Source organism: Euprymna scolopes, chromosome 40, assembly GCF_053919585.1.
Source record: "Euprymna scolopes isolate OS-2025 chromosome 40, ASM5391958v1, whole genome shotgun sequence".
Taxonomy (NCBI): Eukaryota; Metazoa; Mollusca; class Cephalopoda; order Sepiida; family Sepiolidae; genus Euprymna; species Euprymna scolopes.
In genome coordinates, this window is record NC_136521.1 from 2561768 (window position 1) to 2587760 (window position 25993).

The 25993-nt window shown below is 35.9% G+C and overlaps 2 protein-coding genes across 2 annotated transcripts in view; both read left to right on the forward strand.

Moving 5' to 3' along the window:
- Positions 1-5651, forward strand: part of LOC145265689 (S-crystallin SL20-1-like) — a 34291-nt gene extending 28640 nt beyond the window's left edge. Inside the window, exons 6-7 of the mRNA XM_080121748.1 lie at positions 1565-1672; positions 5378-5651. Coding sequence (XP_079977874.1) covers positions 1565-1672; positions 5378-5542 — 273 coding nt within the window. The 3' untranslated portion in view covers positions 5543-5651. The remainder of the gene's footprint in view (positions 1-1564; positions 1673-5377) is intronic.
- Positions 5652-9229: 3578 nt separating this feature from the next.
- On the forward strand, positions 9230-21493 carry LOC145265690 (S-crystallin SL20-1-like). The gene is made up of 6 exons (XM_080121749.1): positions 9230-9498; positions 14446-14541; positions 16580-16695; positions 17458-17568; positions 19162-19269; positions 21322-21493. Exons 1-6 carry the CDS (start codon positions 9366-9368, stop codon positions 21484-21486), a joined length of 729 nt encoding a protein of 242 aa, XP_079977875.1. The 5' UTR covers positions 9230-9365; the 3' UTR covers positions 21487-21493.
- The last annotated feature ends 4500 nt before the right edge of the window (positions 21494-25993 follow it).

Here is a 25993-nt window from a genome sequence, read left to right on the forward strand (position 1 = left end):
GCATAACCTGAAAACCAGTTTTGAACTCTACTAATTAGGACAGGGACCAACGATCTTCTTCATTCCAGATACAGCAACAGTACTTATTTTTAGGACGTACTTGGTTCTTACCTTTGATAGAGAACTGATTCGGCAGTGAGAAAGCTAATGGTACGGTAGAATGAGCTAACAATATTTCCAGTGATCTTGCCAACAGATATGATGTATGTGTTCCATTTCAGATCAGGAGTGCAGCTCCGTCCATGAAGTTTGTCAAGATATGGTGCTTCCTCTATACAAGAACCATTCATTTCAATTAAGGTCAGATAGGGTTCAGAGCGACAGTGATGAAAACAGTCTGTCCCCGGATAATTCTTTTTTCATTAACACATTGCTTTTACACTTGGAATGGATTATGAAACTTAATATTAAAAAAAAAACAATAAAGAAATTTTACAACAATAGGCCAGCTCACTTAGATATATACTATTCCCATGAAAAACACACACAAAGGAAGGAGTGAACCTAAGGTCAGTTGTCCTTAGGAATGAACCGAAGGTCAACTCTCCTTAGGTCCTGAAAATACACTCCCATTGACTGATTAGGATAGGCGCGGTGGAAACTAGGAAACTGATTGGCTAACTAAAATTTCAATAGCATGTGCGTATATAAAAACGCGTGTCAACCACAAATCTGTGAATAAGCCTGACGAATTCTCATGCGAATGAAATGCGGAATATTCTGTGTAGTTTAATTGCCATATATATTTATATAACTTATTACCAAGCTATACTTATGTATTGAGCACTCTTGAATTAAATACTGAAAATTTACGCATAAAATTATATTTTCATATATTAATTTATGTGATTAAATGAAGTAGTCATATATCCCTCTCTCTATATATATCTCTTTCTGTATATATATATATATATATATATATATATATATATATATATATATAATCAGGTTTGAGGTGTTCAAAAGTCAGAACTAATGAAGACAACGAGGTTGTTGAATAGTGCTCAATAAAAAGCGCAAAATATTGTTTTATTATTTGGGGTAAACAGTTACATATGGTCGCTACAAATAGCCATCTGTTTCAGTCAAAGAGACTTTATCAGGCGACCTGGAACCTCTTGACGCCAAAAAGAAATATATATATAATCACTGCCAAAATAAAAAATTGTCAAAAGTTATCAAACCATATTTCATTTTCTTCCACCTATTTTAGTAGATAGCTTCCTCTTTTTTCTATGATGATTGCCAAACAAATAAAACCACTCGGGCGCCGATGTGTGTTATAAAATTATTTAAAGGAAGCGCAGTCACAAAATGAAATAGACGATTTATTTTACGATTATCTAGTAAAATTGTGCGTCTGGTCTAGTAAGACAGCAAGACGGACACGTCTTTCCTCCTTGAAATCTAGTCATCTTTGAGATCAGCAATCTCTGACCGGAAATCACGTGATCTCGTCGACTTGCAGCAGATTTCACTTCCGGCCATTAACGTGTCACTGCATTCTAACACGTGATGTAACATTATGCGTTTGGCACTTTTATGCTTACTTTTTATGTTTCAGACTTACATGCAATGGAGGTACATGAACACTTGCCACAGGGTGCTGCCTTTCCTCGAGAGAACATTGGACATGCATCATGGCGGGAAACTTTTCTTTATGGGTGAACATGTAAGTAATTCATTTTCCAACAATTAAAAATATATTGCTCTGTTTATATTACTTCAGATCATTATTTATCCAGGCCAATTGAAAACTCGATGATAATTAAGTACTTTGTCAGGAAGATGGCGAAAATTTTTTTTAAATACTTAAAGCTGGGCAGTAATTAGATATTCAAGATGGCTCAATATAAATTTATTATAATTGAACTTGAAAAACAACACCACTACAATCATAAGGAGCTTCGTGTGTCTATAGAGACAATAAGTGCACATTTTTATGTTAGTGTGGGGACTGTATACACACTTATTCCTGAGAACTTTTAATGCGGAAGATTTGCGCAAAGTTTGTCCTAATGTACTAGTCCAGAACTCCATCCTTGTCAAAGACTATTTGACCAAGATGGGCATCAAGGGAGTGCCTCAATCTCTAAATAATCCTCTAAATAATTCCCTGTGACTTTTGGTTATTCCTTAAGCTCAAGGAAAATCTTAGAGGTTGTCGATGTGAAACAATTCAGGAGATGAAAATGACTGTGATGAGGGTGATTGACACGCTCACAAAAGGGGACTTCCATGGGGCTTTACAGAAGCTGTTGAAAAGGTATTACAAATGCATTGCAGCCGGGGCAGAGTACCTCGGAGTGGGGGATAGAGTTTATGTGTGTACTCTCAATTAAAGTACGGATATGAAAAATGTATAGAAACTTCTTGAAGACACCTAGTACATAGAGTATAGATTGGAGCTCAGTCGAGTACTTACCATAGCAAATAACTTTAGAGTACAAAACGTAGCGATTTCGCTTCTATGAAAAATAAAAAAAAAACTCCATAGAAGAGAATAAGGGTATCTCTCGTCAGATTTCTGCTGCAACAGAAGAATTCTTCTTTAAACTACTTTAAAATAACAACAGTTTATTTTCTTTAGAGTTAGAAAAAAACCAGTGGATCACAAACAATGGTGGGATTATTCTACAACCCCAATAGAAATCTCACTGCACATGCAATTATCTACCTGTATAAGAGCCAAGTACGAGTACTGTTGCTACATCTGGGCAGGAGCTGATAGAAAAACCATATTCTGCCTTGAGAATTCAAAATAGACTTCGTAGCCAAGTGAGGATACCCTTTTCCCTTCCATGCAATCTGTAGTCCTTACTCGCCAAACTTTCTCGAAAGACACTCGTCGAGCTGAAAGCGCTATCAGTAATCTCCCCCACTCTTTATCTGTGCCTATACCTAAACAGAGACTCCATGAACAAAACATTTTTCTTAAACTTAATGTTAGATAATAGCAGAGTTAACAATGTTTATTAGCCATTATTGATCTATCTATCTATCTATCTATCTATCTATGTTTCTATCTATCTATCTATCTATGTGTCTATCTATCTATCTATCTATCTATCTATCTATCTATCTATCTAGCGATAAGTGGGCAACAGCAGTGTCCTTGTTAAGCTAACAATCGAAATATTGTTTTGGTCAAATAAGTTTAGCTGGAAGTTTATTAGGTAAATAGTTAAGTGATATATTTATAGATTAAGCTGTAAATTGCTATAAAAATAAGAATTTAGAAAAAAAATAAATAAGTGACACTTTTCACGCCACAGTTGAAAAGGTGACCGGAGGTCAGGCAAAGGAGACGTGTTGTTTAATCGCCTACGTCATCGAAACTGACTGGTAAAAAATAAATTAGAGCATGGAGATTGGATTTTGTCACCAATATATACAAGGTGCGCAGACATGCTCCAGGAAGCCGGGAAGCGAGGCTGCACCAAACAAGCATGTAGGCATAGCAGACTTTGTGAAGCACTGAGACATTCGAAATCTATCTATAAAAATGAAAGTGTCTGTCTGTCTGTGTGTCTGTGTGTGTACATTTCCCTACGATATAACTCTGTCAAATTTTAGTCTACAGACTCGAAATTTGATATACAGGGTACTGCGATTTGGAAAAATCGATGTGATCGGTTTTCGGCTAGAAATCTGGCGATTAAAGGGTAAAAGTTCTACGATTTGACTTTTGAGAACTCTACCAAACTCCTCCGACACTGTTGGGTCTAGACACTTGAAATTTTTTATATTGGTTCCTTGAACATGGATCTAACTTATTAACTTGATTGGAGTCTAAAACAATAAATTTTAAGGGGTCATAATAGGGGTCAAAGTTTAAAAAATTGACCGCTATTGTTTTGCTTAAAATACACCTCCAAATACCCGGGCAACGCCGGGCAATCATGCTAATACTCCTATTAATTCGTGTTTCCTTTATGTGGAATGATATTCATATTAAACCCCCTCTTTTCTATTTATTGAAAAAAGAAAATACAATTTTCTTATATATGGGTCATGGAATTGCATTCACTAGCAAAAGATGTAGCTAATTTGCATATTCTTTTAAACATTTATTTTAATTAATTCCCTATTTGTTTTTTTCGGTTTTCTCATGGGATGATCATCTTTAGTTAACTATTACGTGTCATTATATTCATGCAGTTATTCTACATGATTTATACTTGCATAATATTAGCGTAAAAAAGTTTACAGGACACACAATATTGTTTCCATATATATTTATGTATACGTATATATTTTTGTTTTATCTATCTATCTATCTATCTATCTATATACATTTCCCTACGTAATAACTCTTTTAATAAATTTTTAGTCTATTATAATTATTTTTATATTTTATTTTTTTATTTTTATTTTATATTACCATTATGGCGGTACACAGTTGGTTAAAAGGAAAACTTATTCCCAACACGCATTTAGGTAAAAATGCACTTTCGTAAATGATTGAATTCATTCAAAAAACATATCGCTAAAACCAAAACAAAACAACATCTATCTATCTATCTATATATATATATCTATCTATTTATATAGATTTTGTTATTGTTGTTATTTTTCAAGCGATACATACGATTAATATTGGCTCCGCCTCGGAGCTCATTTATTTATTTTTTATTTTATTTATTTTTATTTTTTATTTTTTTATTTACTTAGAAAGTCGCCCTTTTTAATTTGGACGTATATAACATTTTTATTTATTTATCATTTTTTTTAAAACAGTAACCTACGTACACGCGTGTTTCAAGGTCATTACCTCTCATCAGCGTAGTTTAACTGTTTCTAGGGATCGAAGCTCAGACCATGTTTACCACAGTCCGGTGCCTTAACCGTTAGACCACAATCCCTAGATTAATTATACTGTTTATTTTTATAAATTTAGATTTTGTTATTGTTGTTATTTTTCAAGCGATACAAACGATTAATATTGGCTCCGCCTCGGAGCTCATTTATTTTATTTATTTATTTATTATTATTTTTTTAATTTACTTAGAAAGTCGCCCTTTTTAATTTGGACGTATATAACATCTATCTATCTATCTATCTATCTATTTATATATATATATATATATATATATATATATATATATATATATATATATATATAATACTATATGTGTTTTATGATATCATGTGATGTTATAATTAGGGCTAGGACAACCGCATATTCTTTTAATTCTGTCGGATATGCATTCGAACGTCAAAAAAATGATAAAAATATTCTCTTGTCATAGCCCTAGTTATAATATGTCTTTTTTATTATGAAAAAAATTACATTATTTTCAGAATTTTATATTTGCTAGCATAGACATGCTTTCTTTTTTTGTTTTATTTTTGTTTATTTATTTTTTTTGTAAAGGTGATGTGGTGCGATATGATGTGCTATTGTTGCCTGGAGAGCCCTTTCATGGAGAATCAGGCTATGTTCTCTAAGTTTCCCAAGATTATGGCTTTGAGGACCCGTGTTGCAGCCCACCCTAAAATCGCTGCGTATCTTAAGGCCCGTTGCAAATCGACCTGGTAGAAAACGAAGGCAACTCTGATGATCAGAGCAATAGAAACTTATGCTTCTATTTTAAATTCTTATTACATTTTTCAAAACTGAAAGGAAATAAAAATTATACGCATTTGAAAAATAAATACATTCTTTGCTGTGTCATTTATCTCTCTCTCTCTCTCACTCACTCTGTCACTCTCTCTCTTATTTTATCGATATTTTCTCTCTGTCTCCCCCTCTCTCCCTCTTTCTATATACGTATATATATAGAGAGAGAGAGAAAGAGAGAGAAAAAAATATCAATAAAATAAGAACACGAAAATATAATTATCTCCATATATATGCACACATATATATACATATACATACACACATATATACACACATATATACATATATATACATATATATATACATATATATATACGCACAGATATATATACATATAAATATACACATATATATATACATATATATATGTACAGAGACATATATATATATATATGTGTATATATATACATATATATTGATATCCATATATACATATATATATATATATATATATATATATATAACACGGTATAGAGAGTTTTATTTACCATAAACACTTAACTGATGTATCATCTTTATTTAATAAACGTTTAATTCCATATACATTGATGTTTAGTTGAAGAAAGTTGAATGAATAATCCCCGTGATATTATTAATTAATTAGTGCTGTTTTTGAAATGGCGAATGAATGCGCCCTGACTGCACAAAATCAGGATATATATATATTTTTTTTTTTACTTTTTCTGTTATCCGTAATAAAAGCGTTGATTTAAATTTGAATTTTTAATAAAATACGTATGGAATACGTTTGAAGCGAATTAACGTTGTGGCGAGGAAAAAGAGAAAGAAATATACAAAAGACTTACGAGGAGGATTTACCCCGAAATATAGATTAAAACAAAAACATTGTTTATTTAAATAATTTCGCGTGATAATTTGGTTTTAAACATATTCCACACATATTTTATTTCAAATGTCAAATTACAGTAAACGCTGCTATCGGGTAAAAAAAAAGAAAACAAAACTCCCATAACTTATATATATATATATATATATATATATATATATATATATATATATATATATATATATATATATATATATATGATTGTATGCAATATACTGAGTTCGTGAAATCCAGTAAATTTTCATATACCAATAAGATTTGATTTGCAGGAACAAGTTATTGAAGTAAGCAAGGATACAAACAATAAATCATTGCATCCTACAAACATGTATTCTAGGTCACCCAACAAGACTCAATTCTTGAGTCCTAGACATTTGAAAGATCGTTAAAAAATTGATTATAAATATCTATGTGAATCAGGGGAGTTCTGAAACAACGTTATTTGCTCACATGAAACAAAAAATAGGCATTTGGAAGAAATATGCGTACCCATGTATGTATGAAAAAAGACTGGCATTTTAACTATCTAATGCCATTTCGACTGTAAAATATTGAGGGTAAGTGTGAATATTTGGGACTGCTTTTCTGTAAATGGAGTTGGGAGAATGGAATTCATAGAAAGGAAACTGAATACAGCAAAATCCACGAATACTTTTTTCAACACATCTGTTCTAAAGTGCCGCAGGTCTAAACTAAGCCAGACATGTATGCGAACACGAGCGATGCATAATTATTGTCCGTGATTTTTATGGAGCATCTATATGAGATAAAACATAGAACGCAGAGAATTACCCGTTTTTCCGTCAACGTTGCGTCGCCATATTCCAGCAGCTTACGTAAACCGCCGGAATATACCGAACACGGATCAAATTTTAAAGATCTAGGGAAAACAAAGAAACCATCATGACAGAAAACATTTATCGTAAAATAATTTCAATAAAGAAAAAATAAAAATACATAAAGTAAATTAATTAATTAATTTAACCAACGTAACTATTTTTTGACAAGGAGTATTGTAACTCTTGTAAGGAGCTGTCGACGTCCTCCTACATACCGCGCCTTGAATTCCTAAATTGGTCACACATCTGGTATTGCTCAAACTCAAACTTTATTAACCTGTGGTCTAACGAGAAACGGTGTGTTAACGTGATTATGATTCTATTACAAATTTAAAAAAAAGACAAAAGAATCATATGATTGAAAAAAAAGTAATAAGTCGTAAGTAATAAAGTGCCGAAGGTCTAAACTAAGCCAGACATGTATGCGAACACGAGCGATGCATACTTATTGTACGTTATTTTTATGGAGCATCTATATGAGATAAAACATAGAACGCAGAGAATTACCCGTTTTTTCCGTCAATGTTGCGTCGCCTTATTCCAGCAGATTACGTAAACCGCCGGAATATACCGAACACGGATCAAATTTTAAAGGGCTAGGGAAAACACGGATCAACACGGATCAAATTTGAAAGGGCTAGGGAAAACACGGATCAACACGGATTAAATTTTAAAGGTCTAGGGAAAACAAAGAAACCATCATGACAGAAAACATTTATGGTAAAATAATTTCAATAAAGAAAAAATTAAAATACATAAAGTAAATTAATTAATTAATTTAACCAACGTGACGATTTTTTGACAATGAGGATTGTAACACTTGCAAGGAGCTGTCGACGTCCTCCTATATACCGCGCCTTGAATTCCTAAATTGGTCACCCATAATGTATTGCTCAGGTGTGTTAACGTGATTATGATCCTATTAAAAATTTAAAAAAAGACAAAAGAATCATATGATTTTTAAAAAAAAGTAATAAGTCGCTTCCCGAGATACCTGATGTTTCCCGGGATCGAATGATGATCAACAAATGTTTCACATTTCCAATATTTTTATTGTCATGGAAATTGGCGAAGTAGTCACTTTTTAACCCAAATCGATTGATTGCCTGCTCTAGTCGGGGATACACCGCGGTTCATCTGTAAAGTGCTTCACATAGCTCCCCGCAGTAACTCAGTTCACAAGACATTGTAGTGTACATTGTAGTGTAGATAACCTCCTTTTTATTTGATTTTTTTTATATAAAAGCTTGAATTTAATTTTAAAAGGCAAAGTCCAATTATCATTGAGCAGTTGTGCTCTAAACAGAAACATGCATTTCGAACGCGCTCTGTTTTAACAAAGAACCCCTGTTGATTTTATACGTTGCGTATTTCTGCTTGTGCAGTGAATTTTTTTTCTCAAATCACCTATAATGTTAGGCTGTATACTGGTGTAAACTTTGATCTAAATCGCACTTTAATCGGATTTTTCGAATATCAATTTTGATACTTATCGAAGGTATTCCGATACAAACATAATCTAAGAAGACTTCCAGACGCGTGAAGTTGCTTTTTGTGAAGTTTCAAAAACATCAGCTGGCCGTTTCGGAGTCCATAGGGAACAAACTAACATAAACACACATACAAATATATGCATACAAAGTGCTTTTTAGGTTTTGTCTGACTAGACGGATTTTATTGTCGCCGTTACTAACGATTTGTAGAAAGAGTCTAAATTGCAGAATTAATGAGATGCATCATTGCCAAGCGAGAAATGCATTGTTTTTTGAAGCTGAATTGCGTCAGTGAAATAATTACTCTATGCTGCACTCACTCTGCAACAAAGAACGTAATACAGTTATGTGTCGGTGCACGGTTAAATTAAATTATTGTCCTTAGACTGGGCACCTGCCAACCGCAAGTTTGGTGCGCAAGTTTTAAAATATATGACTCAGATTTGGAGTATAAAACTCGGAGCCTTTGTGCAGTCGGTACCCAGTCGCGTCTTCGAGTCGAGCAACACGCTGCAAACTTTTCCTGTTCTAAGACAACCGAACAAACCAACTCATCCACGATGCCTTCCTACACTCTGTATTACTTCAATGGTCGCGGACGTGCCGAGATCCTTCGTATGATGTTCGCCGCTGCTAGCGTCAAATACATGGACAAGAGGTTCGAGTTCAACGAATGGGACAAATACAGGAATGGTATTTATATTTCATTTTATTTTCTCGAGTTGTACTTGTACAGTTTAATCAAGACATTAAAAACTGTAAATATTGAAAAAAGGTTATACTATACGTACACTTTATGGAATGAAGTTCCCCCAAGAAAAAAATTCTACTTGGTTTGATCAAGTAGTTTTTTTTTTCTTTTTATTTTTACAGCCAAAAAAACAATTTGTTATGATACCGAGCAAAAGGTAGTCATGTTTCGATTTTTGGGAAAAGAAGCTAGTATTCAAGATGGGGAGGCACATTAAACTGAGTTATCTCCCCGTGGCAGGTTCAAAAAATTAAAAGATGGTTACCTTCATTACGCTCTCATAAAAACGTGTTTATCCGCTGTAAAAAAAAAAAAATAATAACTGCTCGGTAAAATTAAGTGATTTTTCTCGGAGATTTTCAGCCCAAACGAATGCGTACAATATAACTTTTTGTCGATATTTTCATTTTTAATATCTTGATTAAACTGTACAAGAACCTCTCGATCATATATCTATTATAAAAAAAGTCCTCTGTCTGTGTGCATGTTTGTATGTATGTGTGCATGTTTGTTTACAATTTTGTATATATATATATATATATATATATATATATGAACAAATGATTAATAAAACATGTTAAAAGACATCTTGAAAAAGAGTTAAAAACATTCGAGGTTCGAGTTCAACGAATGGGACAAATACAGGAATGGTATTTATATTTCATATTCTTTTCTTGATCTAACCTTTCATTCTATTATAAGAAAGTCGTTTGCCTATGTGTCTGCTTGTATGTTTGTTTGTTCACAATTTGGTTAATATATACAATCTCATTGTTTTTTCTCATCCATCTATTCTATATCTATATAATCTTGGGTCCTTCGTCGTACTTGCATTGCTATTAAAAGCCTTTTTGTTCCTGTTTAACGCAGATTAAAACGAAATTCTTAATATATTTAGTTATGAATAGTATACCAAGTAAATAAACTATTTATTTTTAATAATAATGTATTTTTACATTGAACTCAACATTTATGAAGCCCGGAAAGGCACTCGAGGATATGAGTGTGCGGTAGTTACTAAGACAAAGCTGTATTAATAATTCGTGATAGAAATGAGTTTTAAATGCGTTATTTAGGGGCCGCCAAGCAAGAACTTGTTTGCATTGGACTTGATCACGACCATATTGCAGTCAGTTAGAAAGCAAACCAGCGGAAGAGAGTTCCGTAGCAGGACAGTTCTAGGAAAACGCTTTATTCATGAAATTTGCATTTATATGTAGGCTACGATAGAGAACAGGAGAAATGTTGGTAGGTGCTGAAGATAGACGAGTGTTTTTTGTAAAAGTTTGAAAAGGGGGATCATACATTGGAGCTCAGACGAACACTTGCTATGAAAATAACGACAGAGCATAGTCGGGCTCGCAATGTCTCTTCAGATCGAACCATAATTTCGGAAAATCCCAAAGATTCGGATCAAATTCTGTAAGTCTGTAAGATTGGCTCTCAGCTGAGGTTTTATTTGTCATGAAAATCGTTTGTTAAGAGTTTTTATAACTTTAAAATACAAATAATCTTAGTCTTAATAATACTAAATATTACCATCCATATAAAACCCCGTTCACCTACAGACCGGAGCTTGTTTTCTAAGGTTTCTCTTATTGCCTTTGACATGTGTTCATTTGTTTTCCCATCCTGTTATTTAGCGTGATGCCATCGGCAATTATCCCCATCTCAGAAACAATTTTCTCAGTGAGCTATTTATGAATATCACGAATATTAAAAGTCCAATGATAGAACCCTGGCGCACACCTATATTAATATTATGCTCAGTGATACCCCCATCGAAAACGTGTATTATTCGTCAGGAAAGATCTAATTCTGTTGAGTATACCATAGAATTTTATTTTCATGATAAGCACTTAATGCCAGACCATGCCATAAGCTTAGGAAATATCCTGTACCTCTATAAGGCCGCCATTCGCCCATGTATGGATTATTGTTGTCACATTTGGGCTGGTGCATCTGCTACTAGTCTCTCGCTCCTAGACAAGGTTAAAAAGAGAGTCGCCAATCTGATAGGCCCTGAACTGGCATCTAAGCTTCAGCCGCTGTCCCATCGACGAAACGTTGCATCCCTCTGCCTGTTCTACAAGTATTTTAATGGTGAATGCCTGACGAACTGCAGACACTTATGCCCTCACGACGTAGACACCATCGACAAACCCGACAGGCAGCTAAATCCCACCCCCACACAGTAGAGATCCCTAGATGTAAAAGGTATTTCTACTCCATTAGTTTCTGCTTCCTTTCTTTCTACACCAGTAGTTCCTGCTTCCTTAATTGTACTGACATGCAGAAGTTCAAGTGTAACGTGAATCGACATCTTGCTGCCCAAATTCCAACATAGTGCCCCAGTAGTTGCTGCCCCTGATAGTAGCCCCCTACACCAAAGTGGCAATATGCCTTGTTTGAGTTGAAAATGTAATTAAAAAAAACAAGAGTTATACATCTACCTTCCTCTATTCAGTTCATTGTATATGCGTTCAGAGGGCAGTTAAGATATCCACAGTACAATGGGTTTGCCTTAATCTATGATGTTATTCATAAAGAAGTTTAGGATTTAGATGGTTGACTTGTTTTTGGTTGACAAAATCCTCAACGAAGATAGGGAGGTGACCGATGGGGTTATCGTTGAGCGGGTCAGTTCTTTCGTCACAATTCATCAATTATGTTACAACGGGCTTATTTGTCAGAAAAGCTGCCCATTTGCTGATGTTGTTTAAAGATGGAAAAAGAATAGCTCAGCAGATTATCTATATATTAATAAGATATCGTGTATGTTATTGTGTGTGTCAAACTAACATCTTTTTTTTCCGAGTGACTGTTTAATTATTATGACTTCCATTTCTTATAATGAAAGTCATCTGTCTTTTTTATAAATAATTTTACCAAGAATTATTCATAAGTTTTGGTTTCGGTTTCGTTTATAGCTGATGGCGCTTATGTCATCTATTATTTTTATACAGAATTTTATCAAGAATTTTTCATAAGTTGTGGTTTCAGTTTCGATATAGCTGATGGCATTCCAGTAATCTATTTTTTTTTTATAAGTAATTGTATCAAGAATTCTTCATAACTTTAGTTTCGGTTTTGATTATAACTGAAAGAACTCAAGTTATATATCTATTATATCTATAAAAGTGAACGTGTCTGTCTGTCTGTCTGTGTGTCTGTGTGTCTGTCTGTCTGTGTACATTTCCCTACGCAATAAATCTGTCAATTTTTAGTCTATATACTCGAAATTTGAAATACCGGGTACTGAGATTTGGAAAAATCGATGTGACGGGTGTCAGCCAGAAATTTGGCTGTTAAGGGGTCAAATTTCAACGATTTGACCTTTAAGAACTCTACCAAACTCCTCTGACAATTTTGGGTCTAGACACTTGAAATTTTAGATATAGGTGCCTTGAACCTGGATCTAACTTAATAAAGTGATTTGAGCCCGAAACTATAAATTTTAAGGGGTCATAATAGGGGTCAAAGTTTTAAAAAATTACCCATTTTTTTTGTTTTTTTGCTTTTTTTGCACAGCAGACACCTCCAAACACCCGAGCAACGCCGGGCACCCCTGCTAGTATATATATATATATATATATATATATATATATATATATATCAGAAGTTTTGGTTTCTGTTTCGATTTAAGCTAATGCACCCAAGTTATATGCATATATTTTTTTTTCATTTTTTGAATTTGTAAATTTATAATATATAAAGCCCGATAGAGCATTACTCCTATAATAATGTATACGAAATCTGTAAGAATTAAAATATCATATTTAAGCGTACTTTACGACCGGGCTACGCCGGGCGAACCTGCTAGCTTAGTTAAATACTTTTTGGAGTTTTAACAAAAGAACTACAGGGCGTCTTCATTTACGCGAAACATCCACAGAATGCCAACATCAATATATTACGCATAAATGTGTCCAATGTGGAATTTCTACAGTTCCTGATAGTTTCTTAATGAGTATGGCAGGGATGAGAGTTGGCCAATACGCCTTGAAGATATTTAATTTTTATGATATCACAGACATGAGAAATAGTGATTTTTAGAACTACGAGCATGGCTTTTGTTCAGAAAGAGATATATAGGATGAAGATGTTTCCGGTATCTTAGAATTGGAGACGAATCGCCGTACAGGCAAATTATTATTTTTTTTTAATAGTTGCCGTTAAAGCGCTCATTGCGGTTATTGGATATTGGAAAAGTATTGATTGTTTATTATTCGTTAAACAGTTATGATGGTTATAAACATTAAGAATTAATATTTTCTACAATTCGTTATTTCCATATATACTTCTATTGCCTGCTCCTTTTTCAATCTTACAATTATTTCTAGTTTCTAAAAACTTTTTTCTATTTTTACTTTTGTCAATTCATTCACTCAAACAATTCAGTTACACTTTCTTTTTTACATGGAGATCACCGCTTATCAAGGCCCGGAAGTCACTAAGGGATAAGGGTTATTGCGTGTACAGTAATCAATGCGATACTATCGTAGTAATCGTTAGTATTGGAGATTTGATATCGTGTCTTACTTAAGGGGGCGTTTCATCAGCCATTTGTTTATGTTGAACTTGAAGACATCCAAGTTGTAGGCAGGTGAGAAACAGGCAAACGGAAGACAGTTCCACAGTCCTGTACTTCTGAGAAAGAAGCTATTTTCATGGAATCTATGTTTTGATTTAGGCAGAGATAAAGAGTGGGGAAAATTGTTTACAGTGGTTTCAGCTAGACGGGTGTTTATCGTGAAAGATTGGCGAGGGAGGACCAGAGATTGGAGCTAAGACGAGCACCTGCCATAGAAATAACGATAAAACAAAAACTCGCAACGTCTCTTCTATTATTAATATTAATGTATATACGTTTATTATTTTTTTGCCAGATATGCCCAGCATGTGCGTTCCTGTCTTGGAGATGGACGGCGGTAACAAAATGCCCGAAACAATGGCCATTGCCAGATACTTGGCCCGAGAATTCGGTACGTTAACAGAACTATTTTAAAAACCTTCTCGAAGCATAATCATTATAGGTAAAATAAAGTGAGATTATAAATGTTAATATATATAAATACACATATATAAATATATGCACATATGTATAAACACATGCACACACACACATATATATATGTATATATATACATATAAAGCACCTCTTTCTGCCATATGTACATAAGCACCCAAACACGTACCCCAGCATATATACATATATATGTGTATATATATATATATTATTTATTAGACCATATACAGTTACATTTGGTCGCACCGATCAGCCCTCTGTTTCAGTAGACTTCATCAGGCGACCCTGAACGATCTGACGCTACGGGAAAAAGAAAAAAATATGTTGTTTTTTCTTTTGGGTCAGATGTTTCAGAGTTGCGTGTTAAAGTCTCATTGATTCAAACCAATGACTGTGTGTAGCGACCAAATGTAACTGTTTATATTCTAATAAAAAAAAAAATATTTTGCTCGTGTTATTGAGCACTATCTAACAACCTCGTTGAGTTCATTAGTCCATACGTTTGAATATCCTGAGCCTGGATTTATATATATATATATATATATATATATATATATATATATATATATATATATATATATAATATAATATAATATAAAGCTGAACGTCTGTGTATGTGTGTGTGTCTGGTCACGAAGAGGTTCCTGTATGGTTGACTATTTTAAAAAACTGATAACATATAATGATCGAAGATGTATCGAGACACAGGAATGGGTATGTTTTATCTGGTAGAACGGTGGTTCATTAAAATTGTGGGGTCTGCGTTCGCACCTGGTCCACAAAGTATGGAAATAAAAAATTAAAAAATTAAAAATAAAACGTTTACACGTGTTTTTGATATAGATGTACATAATATTATTTTGATAAGTATGTTTTAACTTAAATAGGGATAGTATAATACAATTGTGGGGTCTGCTTTCCCGCCTGGCCTCCATCGAATGGAAATAGGCACAAACTTTAATAAAGACTTTTCATATCTATCTGCATAAGTATACTTTGATAATTATGTTTCAGTTTGAAGAAATATGGTGTAATAAAATTATGGGCTGTTCGTCCGCACCTGACCTTCATAGAATGGAAATATGTCACAAAGTTTAACAAGTTTAACAAAGTTTAATATAGATCCACAGAATATTGTGATAAGTGTTTCAGTGTGAACAGGTATGGTATAATAAAGTATGGGGTTTATCTATTTTATTTTTATTTTCATCATATTTTGCTTTGGTTTTGATACTCCCAAATTCGAAGCTATCTCTTTACAACCCTTCGTTTTCGTAACCTATCATACTTTCATAAATCAGAGCCCATTTTCTGTTGGCTGTTTTTGAACCCAGTCAACGACGGCTACTTTGCTAGTATATATATATATATATATATATATATATATATATATATATATATATATACATATATATATATATATAATCTTTATGGACTGCAAATATTTTATATACATTCTTTATTTATAATCTAAATGTTCTCAAGTAAATTTGTATTCATATTTTCTGAAATTATAGACCAATTCACCAAAACTCAGTTTTCGATTTTTGCTTTAATTAATAATTAATTTTCTGCCTCATTATTTTTCGTAATTGTTGGATATGTTCATTACTGCGAAATGGCAATTAAGTAGATATAATTTTTTTTTTTACTTGTAATTCAATCTTTCGATTTTGGAATTTCTAATAACAAAGAAACAATTAAAATTGAATTGTTCAGCTCATTTAATATTAATTTTTAAAAAAATATATCAAAGGTAGATAATATATGATGCAAGATAATTTGAGTTATTCCCCCTTCAATAATCTATTTAGAAATTTACTTGTGTAATTTCAGTTTGTAATAAAATAAACTTAACGATGTGATTACTTTAAAAGAAAAAAAAAAACACTCTTGTCGAGCGGAAACCAATTCAATTTTTTTTTTCAATCCAATCAATATTTTTATAGATAAATATTGATAAAATATAAATATCACATTGCTTTTTTTAATAGGTTTCTACGGCAAAAGCAACCTGGACATGTTGAGGTGTGACTACATCGCTGATTGCTTCTATGAAATCATGCACGATTACATGAGGTACTTCCACGATAAGAACGGACGTTTCAGGGTGAGTTTGTGATATTTACGTATCTTTATCTACTCGGCGTTGCTCGAACGTACTTTTAGTTCTATTTTGTTTCACCGTTTTTTTTTTGTTTTGTTTGGTTTTGAAATCGTATAAACTCCTTTAATAACTAACACGACGCCCTTGTTACATAATGTAAGAAGAGCGAAGCGAGTTAACCATCATGCAATGAGAAATTGACGTCATGACTCCAACAACTTTCGTTTTCTGGTTACCTTATTCTTTCCAGTTCTGGACGCCTTAGTGCCAGCCAGTGGTTGGTGTTTTAACCGTTGATGGTACTTGGAAACGACCTCGTCTCATAGAGATAAAGTTTGCTTAAGAGAAGCGAGCGTATTAAATCAAGTGAATTTATCCGTGACGTCCTGTGGGTTTTTCTTCTGATGCTTTCCAAATAAATAGACTTAAAATAATTAAAGCTTTGGCGTGACTGCCTAAATTTATAATGTATGTAATGCTTCCAAATATGAATTCAAATAACTTGGGACTGGCAAAAGGCTCTTCGCCTTAAGATCAAAGTTAAGAACAGTAATGTTCGATCATAGGAGAGCATTTTTTTCAACTATTGGTTTATGTGTAGTTTTTCCTCACCAAGAAATGCCTACAGAACAAAAATACCAGAGGTTCCCTCTTTTGGCAAGTAATGAATCCCTCATTTACTTAATTTTCAAATGTCATTAATTGTCTATTTGTAAAGTATAAACAAATTGTTTATGAAATTATTTAAATTTTGCCCTAATTCAGACTAGCATGAACGGAAGCAGACCCGGAAGTGGTATGAATTCTCCAACCGGCGGAAGTGGTATGAACAGTCCAACCAAAGGAAGTGGCGATATGATGGACGCTAAATTTGATGTAAATATCCTTTAATTTGATTTTGTGAGGAAAGCAAAATGTCTAAAATAGTTTTTTTTAGTGTTTGAAAACCATGTATGGGTCCCAATTATTGCCAAAATAGCCCCCAACTCATACACGAAAGATCTCATCAAAACCATATACACTACATTTGCTTATAACAACTGAAATAAAAACTGAATACGTATTTTATTAAATTTTCTGAGCGTTAAAATTCTTATAAAAACTGAAGGCAACTGCGGAGAGATTTTAAATTATTTTAGCAACAGCTTGATCTGTTGGTCGACTAGAATATACGATGCACTGAACAAAGCGGGGGAGTGTAGAGCGGTGACCCAAGATATATCTAAGGCTTTTGACAGGCACGATGATCTTCTCAGAAAAATCAGATCATACGGTATCATTGGACGAATGCTTAACATAATTAAACCCTTAAATAAGAGAAGAATCCAGGTTGTCCTCGACGTTTGTACATCTAAATCATATTATATAAATGCATGTGTATCTCAGTGGTCTGCCCTTGGGCCTTTATTATTCCTAATATTCATAAATGACCTCACTACTAAATTGTCTCTGATATAGGTATATTTGCTGATGGCTCCACTCTCTATAACAGGCACGAGCGGAAAACTAATGAACACATGTCTAAGGCAATGGCAAAAATACTAGAGGAAGAACTCCAATCTGTAGTGAAATAGGGTAACATTCAATGCTGCCAAGACTAAGCTTGCTTCCTTCAATACTTACAAAAACCTTTTCAACCACGAATGGCTATGGCTAAAGATATATTACCTGAAAGCATCACTTTTAAAATCCTCAGCTTATTCACATGAGTTGGAACAGATATATTGAAAGCATTGAGGGTCGCCCCGAAGAAGGTGGGCTCTCTATACCCTGCTAGAAAGTTACTTATGCCTGAAAGTATCCTGTACTTCTACAAAGCCACCATTCGCCCATGCATAGAATTGTCACATTTGAGCTGGTGAATCTGCTACTAGCCTTTCGCTCCTAGACAGGATTCAAAAGAGAGTCACCAACCTAATAGGGCTCAAACTGTCAGCTAAGCTTGAACCTCTGCCCCATGAATGAAATATTTCATCCCTCTGCCTGTTCTACAAGTATTTTAATATCTGATGCTCCAACGAACTACAAGCCCTTGTACCTTCTCCACGTTAATGCCCCCGACAAACAGCCAATCACACCCCTACACAGTAGAGATCCCTAGACGTAAGAATGTCTTTTAATCTAATAGTTTATTTCCCAGGACTGCTAAACTATGGAACCTTCCGAGTTTCTATTTTCCCAACTGTATTGACTTGCTGAAGTTCCAGTGTAATGTGAACACAAATCTTGCTGCACAACTCCCTACATAGTATCCTTGTAACTTATCTCCTCGTAGTAGCCCCCTAGATAAAAGTGGCACTGTGCCTTGTTTCGGGTGAAAATGGAATAAAAAAAATAATGATTTTTGTTAAGTTTCTAAATCTCCGAGATTTAAGCACACTTTTCCTTTGAGAATTTTAACTTCGTTTATTGTTGATACACCGATTTTATTTATTTGAATCTGTTTTTATTTTCCCTTATAACTTCCAGAACTACATGCAATGGCGATACATGAACACATGCAACCGAGTTCTTCCTTTCTTGGAGAAAACCCTCATCACCCGCAATGGCGGAAATCAATTCTTCATGGGTGACCAGGTCTGTACACATTTTTGCAATATTGTTTAAATATTTATAAACTTGAAGTTATTTCTTTTTCTTTATTTTATTTCTTTCTGTCCTTTTTTTCTTTCTTTTTTATTGTTTCTAATTTCTTTCACACTATGCACTGTCTTTCTTTTTCCTGTCTTGTTTCCTGTTTAATTTTTTTCTTTTCTTTCTTCCTTTCTTCTTGTTTTTCTATATTTCTTTCTCCCTTTTTTTCTTTTTTTCAATCTTTTCTACTTTTTTTTTTACTCTCAGGTTATTCCTTTTCTTCTCGTCAAATTGTATTTTCCTTCACGCAATCTTTTTTTGAAAATATAGCTCCATAACAAAACATATATTTTGAAATTACATCATCTCTACAATTATAAAAATGCAACTATGTCTGCGTTGGCGTGTGATTTCATTCCTTATTCGGCTAAACAGATTTTCTTCAAAATTTACATAACTTTAATGTATAAGCCTGGGGGTGATCTTAGTTAAGTTTTGTCTAAGAATGCCCTCGATAATTACCGATAATCGATCATCCAAACCATTATTTTCATTTATCTATCATCGGTAAAGTCATATTTTTGTCGCTTAACAACAATAGAACAACGGACCGTGAAATTTCTACTGTAAGTAGATAGTCTCTTTTTTGTTTTGTTTTGTTCTTTTTTGTTGTTGTTTTTTTGCATGACGTCGACTGTAGGTTCAAACTCCGCACGTAGAAAATAAATCCTGTAAAAAAACAATCTTTTTGCGTTGTTATAAAAATTAAAATATTTTAATATTACACAAATCCGGCTTGTTTCGATGTTGACACCGGTTTGTTTTGATTCGGCCTTTTTCGACTGTTTGCGTAATTCATCGTCGGCTAAACGCGGTTTCTGTCCAAAAAATATTCTCGCATTCGAATTTTATTAATTTAATAATGTACTTCTATGTTGTATCATGTTGAAACAAAACTATGCCCATTATCTTAATATTATTGTCTAGATTTCGATTTTTTTCTTTTGTACTTCCTCTTCTAACGTAACTTCTTTTACACGTCAGCCGAAATTCTAACTTCAATTTTAACCTTAAAAATTCATTTCTTGCTTTTGATACTGACCTTCGCTCCTAACAAGACATATTTCCACTTAGGCGTAACGGGCTACTATTTGGGATCTTTTTTTTTTTACAAGGTGGTCACCACTTATCAAGGCCCGGAAGCCACTCAGGGATAAGGGTTATTGTAAGTACAGTACGTTAGTGCGTATATTTAAAGTGTCCACTCAAGGGGGCGGCCCACCAGGAACCTTCCTACGCTGGACCTGAAGACATCCAAGCTGCAGTCAGGAGGGAAGCAGGCAGACGGAACAGAGTTCCACAGGCGTGCAGTTCTAAGAAAGAAGCTTTGTTCATGGGATCATGCTTAAGAAAGAACAACAAGATGTTGGTGTATGTTACATTAAAATTTCTGCTATCAGTACAGTCAGGGAAGTACGTGGCAGGAAAAGAATATAAAAATTTAGCTGTTCGAAGGAAGAAACAAGAGGATGGTTGCTAGAAAAGCGGGAAATTTGAAGGTTAGCTTAGATCATGAATAAAACGCGTGATTGCTATTTTTTGATTGGTTCTTTTGTTGTCGAGCTTGGATTTCTAGGTTAATACGCTGCAGTGAAGTGAACGGGCCAAATTTAGAGTATCTACGAGTATAATATTAAATTTTTATTTGAAAAACTTTTTAAAAATTATTCTTTGTAAAAATAAATCGTTGTTTGACAAATTTCTAGCTTTTCTAGCGACCAATCTGTATAAGTGTAGAAAGCTTTCTGTTATTAATGGATCTGAACAGTGAAGGGGTGAGATTTTGCTCGGGATATGTACGTCGAGGGAATAAAAGTGCAAGTACTTCGTCATGTGTTCTATTTTTTTACATTAATATTCAATCCTTTTACTGTTCACCTAATTTCTCTTTATCAATCGCCGTAAGTGTGTGTTAAATATAACCTTTATATAAATATACGTACATTCATAATCTTCATGTTATTATATACACTAAAATGTCTGTCTAATCTTCAGATGATGTTCTGTGATATGATGTGCTATTCTTGCCTGGAAGGACCCTACATGGAGAACCAATCCATGTTCAGCAAGTACCCCAAGTTGATCGCCCTCAGAACTCGCGTGGCCGCCCACCCCAAGATCGCCAATTACATCAAGAGCCGCTGCAACACAAACTGGTAGATGTATTTATGCGACCCTTGAATATGAAGCCGAAATGGATTGAATATATAAACATTTGCATGAACATTATTTCTAAACCTGGATGAATTCTTATTTGGAAAGAAAGAGAAACGTTTTATTGTATGAGCGGTTTCCCATGTTTGAATAAACATTTTTCTATTTCAAATAAAAATATTATTGAGGTTTTTTTTTTCAATTTGATGTGGAATTCAAGATTTGATCTATTATTATTAGGCTATGACAATAGATTATTCTTACCATTGTTTTGACTCTCGAGACAAAGACAAAGTTAATCAACTGAAAACCACATCACTCTATATAAAAGCATATAAGCTTTCAACGGGTACACACTCGAGAGTAAAAACAATGAAAATATTAGGCTGTTGTCATAGCCCTTAATCATGATCAACCATTCTCAATACAGCGTCGATGATGTCTAAAAGCCAATTAGTAGTTCTTGACAATTCTTACAAGTTGTCGGTTGTCAATCCAATTTTTAAGCAACTACTATACTCAAATGTTCATTCATTTAACTTGTTAAATTTTACCTATTTACTATGCCTCCCCACTGGAAAGAGTTAGACACCAGGGTCGATTTTTAACGTGGAGAAAAGGTGCAAAAATAAAAATTGTCTCAGTCGTGAAGGATTTCTCCTCCAACGAAAGAGAACAAGAAATGGAAGTGCAGCATCTGAAGAACAGATGGTATTTATTTGCTCCCCCACCGAGCAAATTAGGTACAAGGCCAATTTTTAATGTGAGGAGTGAAGGGAGGGGGAAGGGAAAAAGGGGACCAGCTCCCGAGAGGTGGGAAATGGGAGCTGGTTACAGGTCAGGCATGTGGGGTTGCCCCCACATCTGGTCTTTGCAAGTCATAGCTAGTCATAGCTTGCAGTATCTGCCGGAACAGATGGTATTTATTTGCCCCCCCCCACCGAGCAAATTAGGCACAAGGCCGATTTTTAATGTGAGGAGTGAAGGGAGGGGAAGGGAAAAAGGGGACCAGCTCCCGAGAGGTGGGAAATGGGAGCTGGTTAATGGTCAGGCATGTGGGGTTGCCCCCACATCTGGTCTTTGCTAGTCATAGCTAGACATAGCTAGTCATAGCTTGCAGTATCTGCCGGAACAGATGGTATTTATTTGCTCCCCCACCGAGCAAATTAGGCACAAGGCCAATTTTTAATGTGAGGAGTGAAGGGAGGGGGAAGGGAAAAAGGGGAACTAGCTCCCGAGAGGTGGGAAATGGGAGCTGGTTAAAGGTCAGGCATGTGGGGTTGCCCCCACATCTGGTCTTTGCTAGTCATAGCTAGACATAGCTAGTCATAGCTTGCAGTATCTGCCGGAACAGATGGTATTTATTTGCTCCCCCACCGAGCAAATATGGCACAAGGCCGATATTTAATGTGAGGAGTGAAGGGAGCGGGAAGGAAAAAAGGGGACCGGCTCCCGAGAGGTGGGAAGTGGGAGCTGGTTAAAGGTCAGGCATGTGGGGTTGCCCCCACATCTGGTCTTTGCTAGTTATAGCTAGTCCTAGCTTACAGTATCTGCCGGAACAGATGGTATTTATTTGCTCCCCCACCGAGAAAATTAGGAACAAGGCCAATTTTTAATGTGAGGAGTGAAGGGAGGGGGAAGGGAAAAAGGGGACCAGCTCCTGAGAGGTGGGAAATGGGAGCTGGTTAAAGGTCAGGCATGTGGGGTTGCCCCCACATCTGGTCTTTGCTAGTCATATCTTGCAGCATCTGCCGGAACAGATGGTATTTATTTGCTCCCCCACCGAGCAAATTAGGCACAAGGCCGATTTTTAATGTGAGGAGCGAAGGGAGGGGGAAGGGAAAAAGGGGACCAGCTCCCGAGAGGTTGGAAATGGGAGCTGGTTAATGGTCAGTCATGTGGGGTTGCCCCCACATCTGGTCTTTGCTAGTCATAGCGAGTCATAGCTTGCAGCATCTGCCGGAACAGATGGTATTTATTTGCTCCCCCACCGAGCAAATTAGGCACAAGGCCGATTTTTAATGTGAGGAGTGAAGGGGAAATGGGGACAAACTCCCCGGGGAGTAGGGGAGCTGGATAGTGACAATTGGTATGAAGGGTTACCCCTACATTGACCAAGGTCTTATATGTGGGGTCGCCCCCACATATGGTCTTTGCTTGCCGTATCTGCCGGAACAGATGGTATTTATTTGCTCCCCCACCGAGCAAATTAGGCACAAGGCCGATTTTTAATGTGAGGAGTGAAGGGAGGGGGAAGGGAAAAAGGGGACCAACTCCCGAGAGGTGGGAAATGGGAGCTGGTTAAAGGTCAGGCATGTGGGGTTGCCCCCACATCTGGTCTTTGCTAGTCATAGCTAGTCCTAGCTAGTCATAGCTTGCAGTATCTGCCGGAACAGATGGTATTTATTTGCTCCCCCACCGAGCAAATTAGGCACAAGGCCGATTTTTAATGTGAGGAGTGAAGGGAGGGGGAAGGGAAAAAGGGGACCAGCTCCCGAGAGGTGGGAAATGGGAGCTGGTTAAAGGTCAGGCATGTGGGGTTGCCTCCACATCTGGTCTTTACTAGTCATAGCTAGTCATAGCTTGCAGTATCTGCCGGAACAGATGGTATTTATTTGCCCCCCACCGAGCAAATTAGGCACAAGGCCGATTTTTAATGTGAGGAGTGAAGGGAGGGGAAGGGGAAAAGGGCACCAGCTCCCGAGAGGTGGGAAATGGGAGCTGGTTAAAGGTCAGGTATGTGGGGTTGCCCCCACATCTGGTCTTTGCTTGCAGTATCTGCCGGAACAGATGGTGTTTATTTTCTCCCCCACAGAGCAAATTAGGCACAAGGCCGTTTTTAATGTGAGGTAAAAACCAGCTCCCCTTAAAGTAGGCAAAAAGGGGGCACTCTGGTTACCAAAAATAATAATTGTCCCAGTATAGAGGGTTTCCCCTCCATTGACTGGTACAAATTATCTTAAGTGCAGCATCTGCCGGAACAGATGGTATTTATTTGCTCCCCCACCGAGCAAATTAGGCACAAGGCCAATTTTTAATGTGAGGAGTGAAGGGAGGGGGAAGGGAAAAAGGGGACCAGCTCCCGAGAGGTGGGAAATGGGAGCTGGTTAAAGGTCAGGCATGTGGGGTTGCCCCCACATCTGGTCTTTGCTAGTCATAGCTAGTCATAGCTAGTCATAGCTTGCAGCATCTGCCGGAACAGATGGTATTTATTTGCTCCCCCACCGAGCAAATTAGGCACAAGGCCGATTTTTAATGTGAGGAGTGAAGGGAGGGGGAAGGGAAAAAGGGGACCAGCTCCCGAGAGGTGGGAAATGGGAGCTGGTTAAAGGTCAGGCATGTGGAGTTGCCCCCACATCTGGTCTTTGCTAGTCATAGCTAATCATAGCTAGCAGTATCTGCCGGAACAGATGGTGTTTATTCGCTCCCCCACTGAGCAAATTAGGCACAAGGCCGTTTTTAATGTGAGGTAAAAACCAGCTCCCCTAAAAGGGGTCACTCTGGTTACCAAAAATAATAATTGTCCCAGTATAGAGGGTTTCCCCTCCATTGACTGGTACAAATTATCTTAAGTGCAGCATCTGCCGGAACAGATGGTATTTATTTGCTCCCCCACTGAGCAAATTAGGCACAAGGCCGTTTTTAATGTGAGGTAAAAACCAGCTCCCCTAAAAGTAGGCAAAAAGGGGGCACTCTGGTTACCAAAAATAATAATTGTCCCAGTATAGAGGGTTTCCCCTCCATTGACTGGTACAAATTATCTTAAGTGCAGCATCTGCCGGAACAGATGGTATTTATTTGCTCCCCCACTGAGCAAATTAGGCACAAGGCCGTTTTTAATGTGAGGTAAAAACCAGCTCCCCTAAAAGGGGTCACTCTGGTTACCAAAAATAATAATTGTCCCAGTACAGAGGGTTTCCCCTCCATTGGCTGGTACAAATCATCTTAAGTGCAGCATCTGCCGGAACAGATGGTATTTATTTGCTCCCCCACTGAGCAAATTAGGCACAAGGCCGTTTTTAATGTGAGGTAAAAACCAGCTCCCCTAAAAGGGGTCACTCTGGTTACCAAAAATAATAATTGTCCCAGTATAGAGGGTTTCCCCTCCATTGACTGGTACAAATTATCTGAAGTGCAGTATCTGCCGGAACAGATACTACACTTTGATCTTGACTAAAAGGCCAAGAAGTGTAGAACTTGTTTAATTGTAACTACGCTGAAGAAGCTCAAGATTGTTGACAGCATATTTTCTTATTATTATTTTAATTCTTCGGAATAATACGGCATAATTCACGTTGACACACCGGTTCCCGTTAGATCACAGAGTTAAGTAACGTTCAACCTGGTCAATACTAAAATGGGTGACCATTTGGGAGTTTCAGATGCTCCATCTGCTCTCGGCTTATTTCGGCACTGTTCTCAGTTTTCTAGCACCATATCCTTGCCACAGGACTCAAGCCATGTCGATTCGGGAGAGGTGTGTTAGGGATTGCCAAATTCTTGCCTCAAAAAT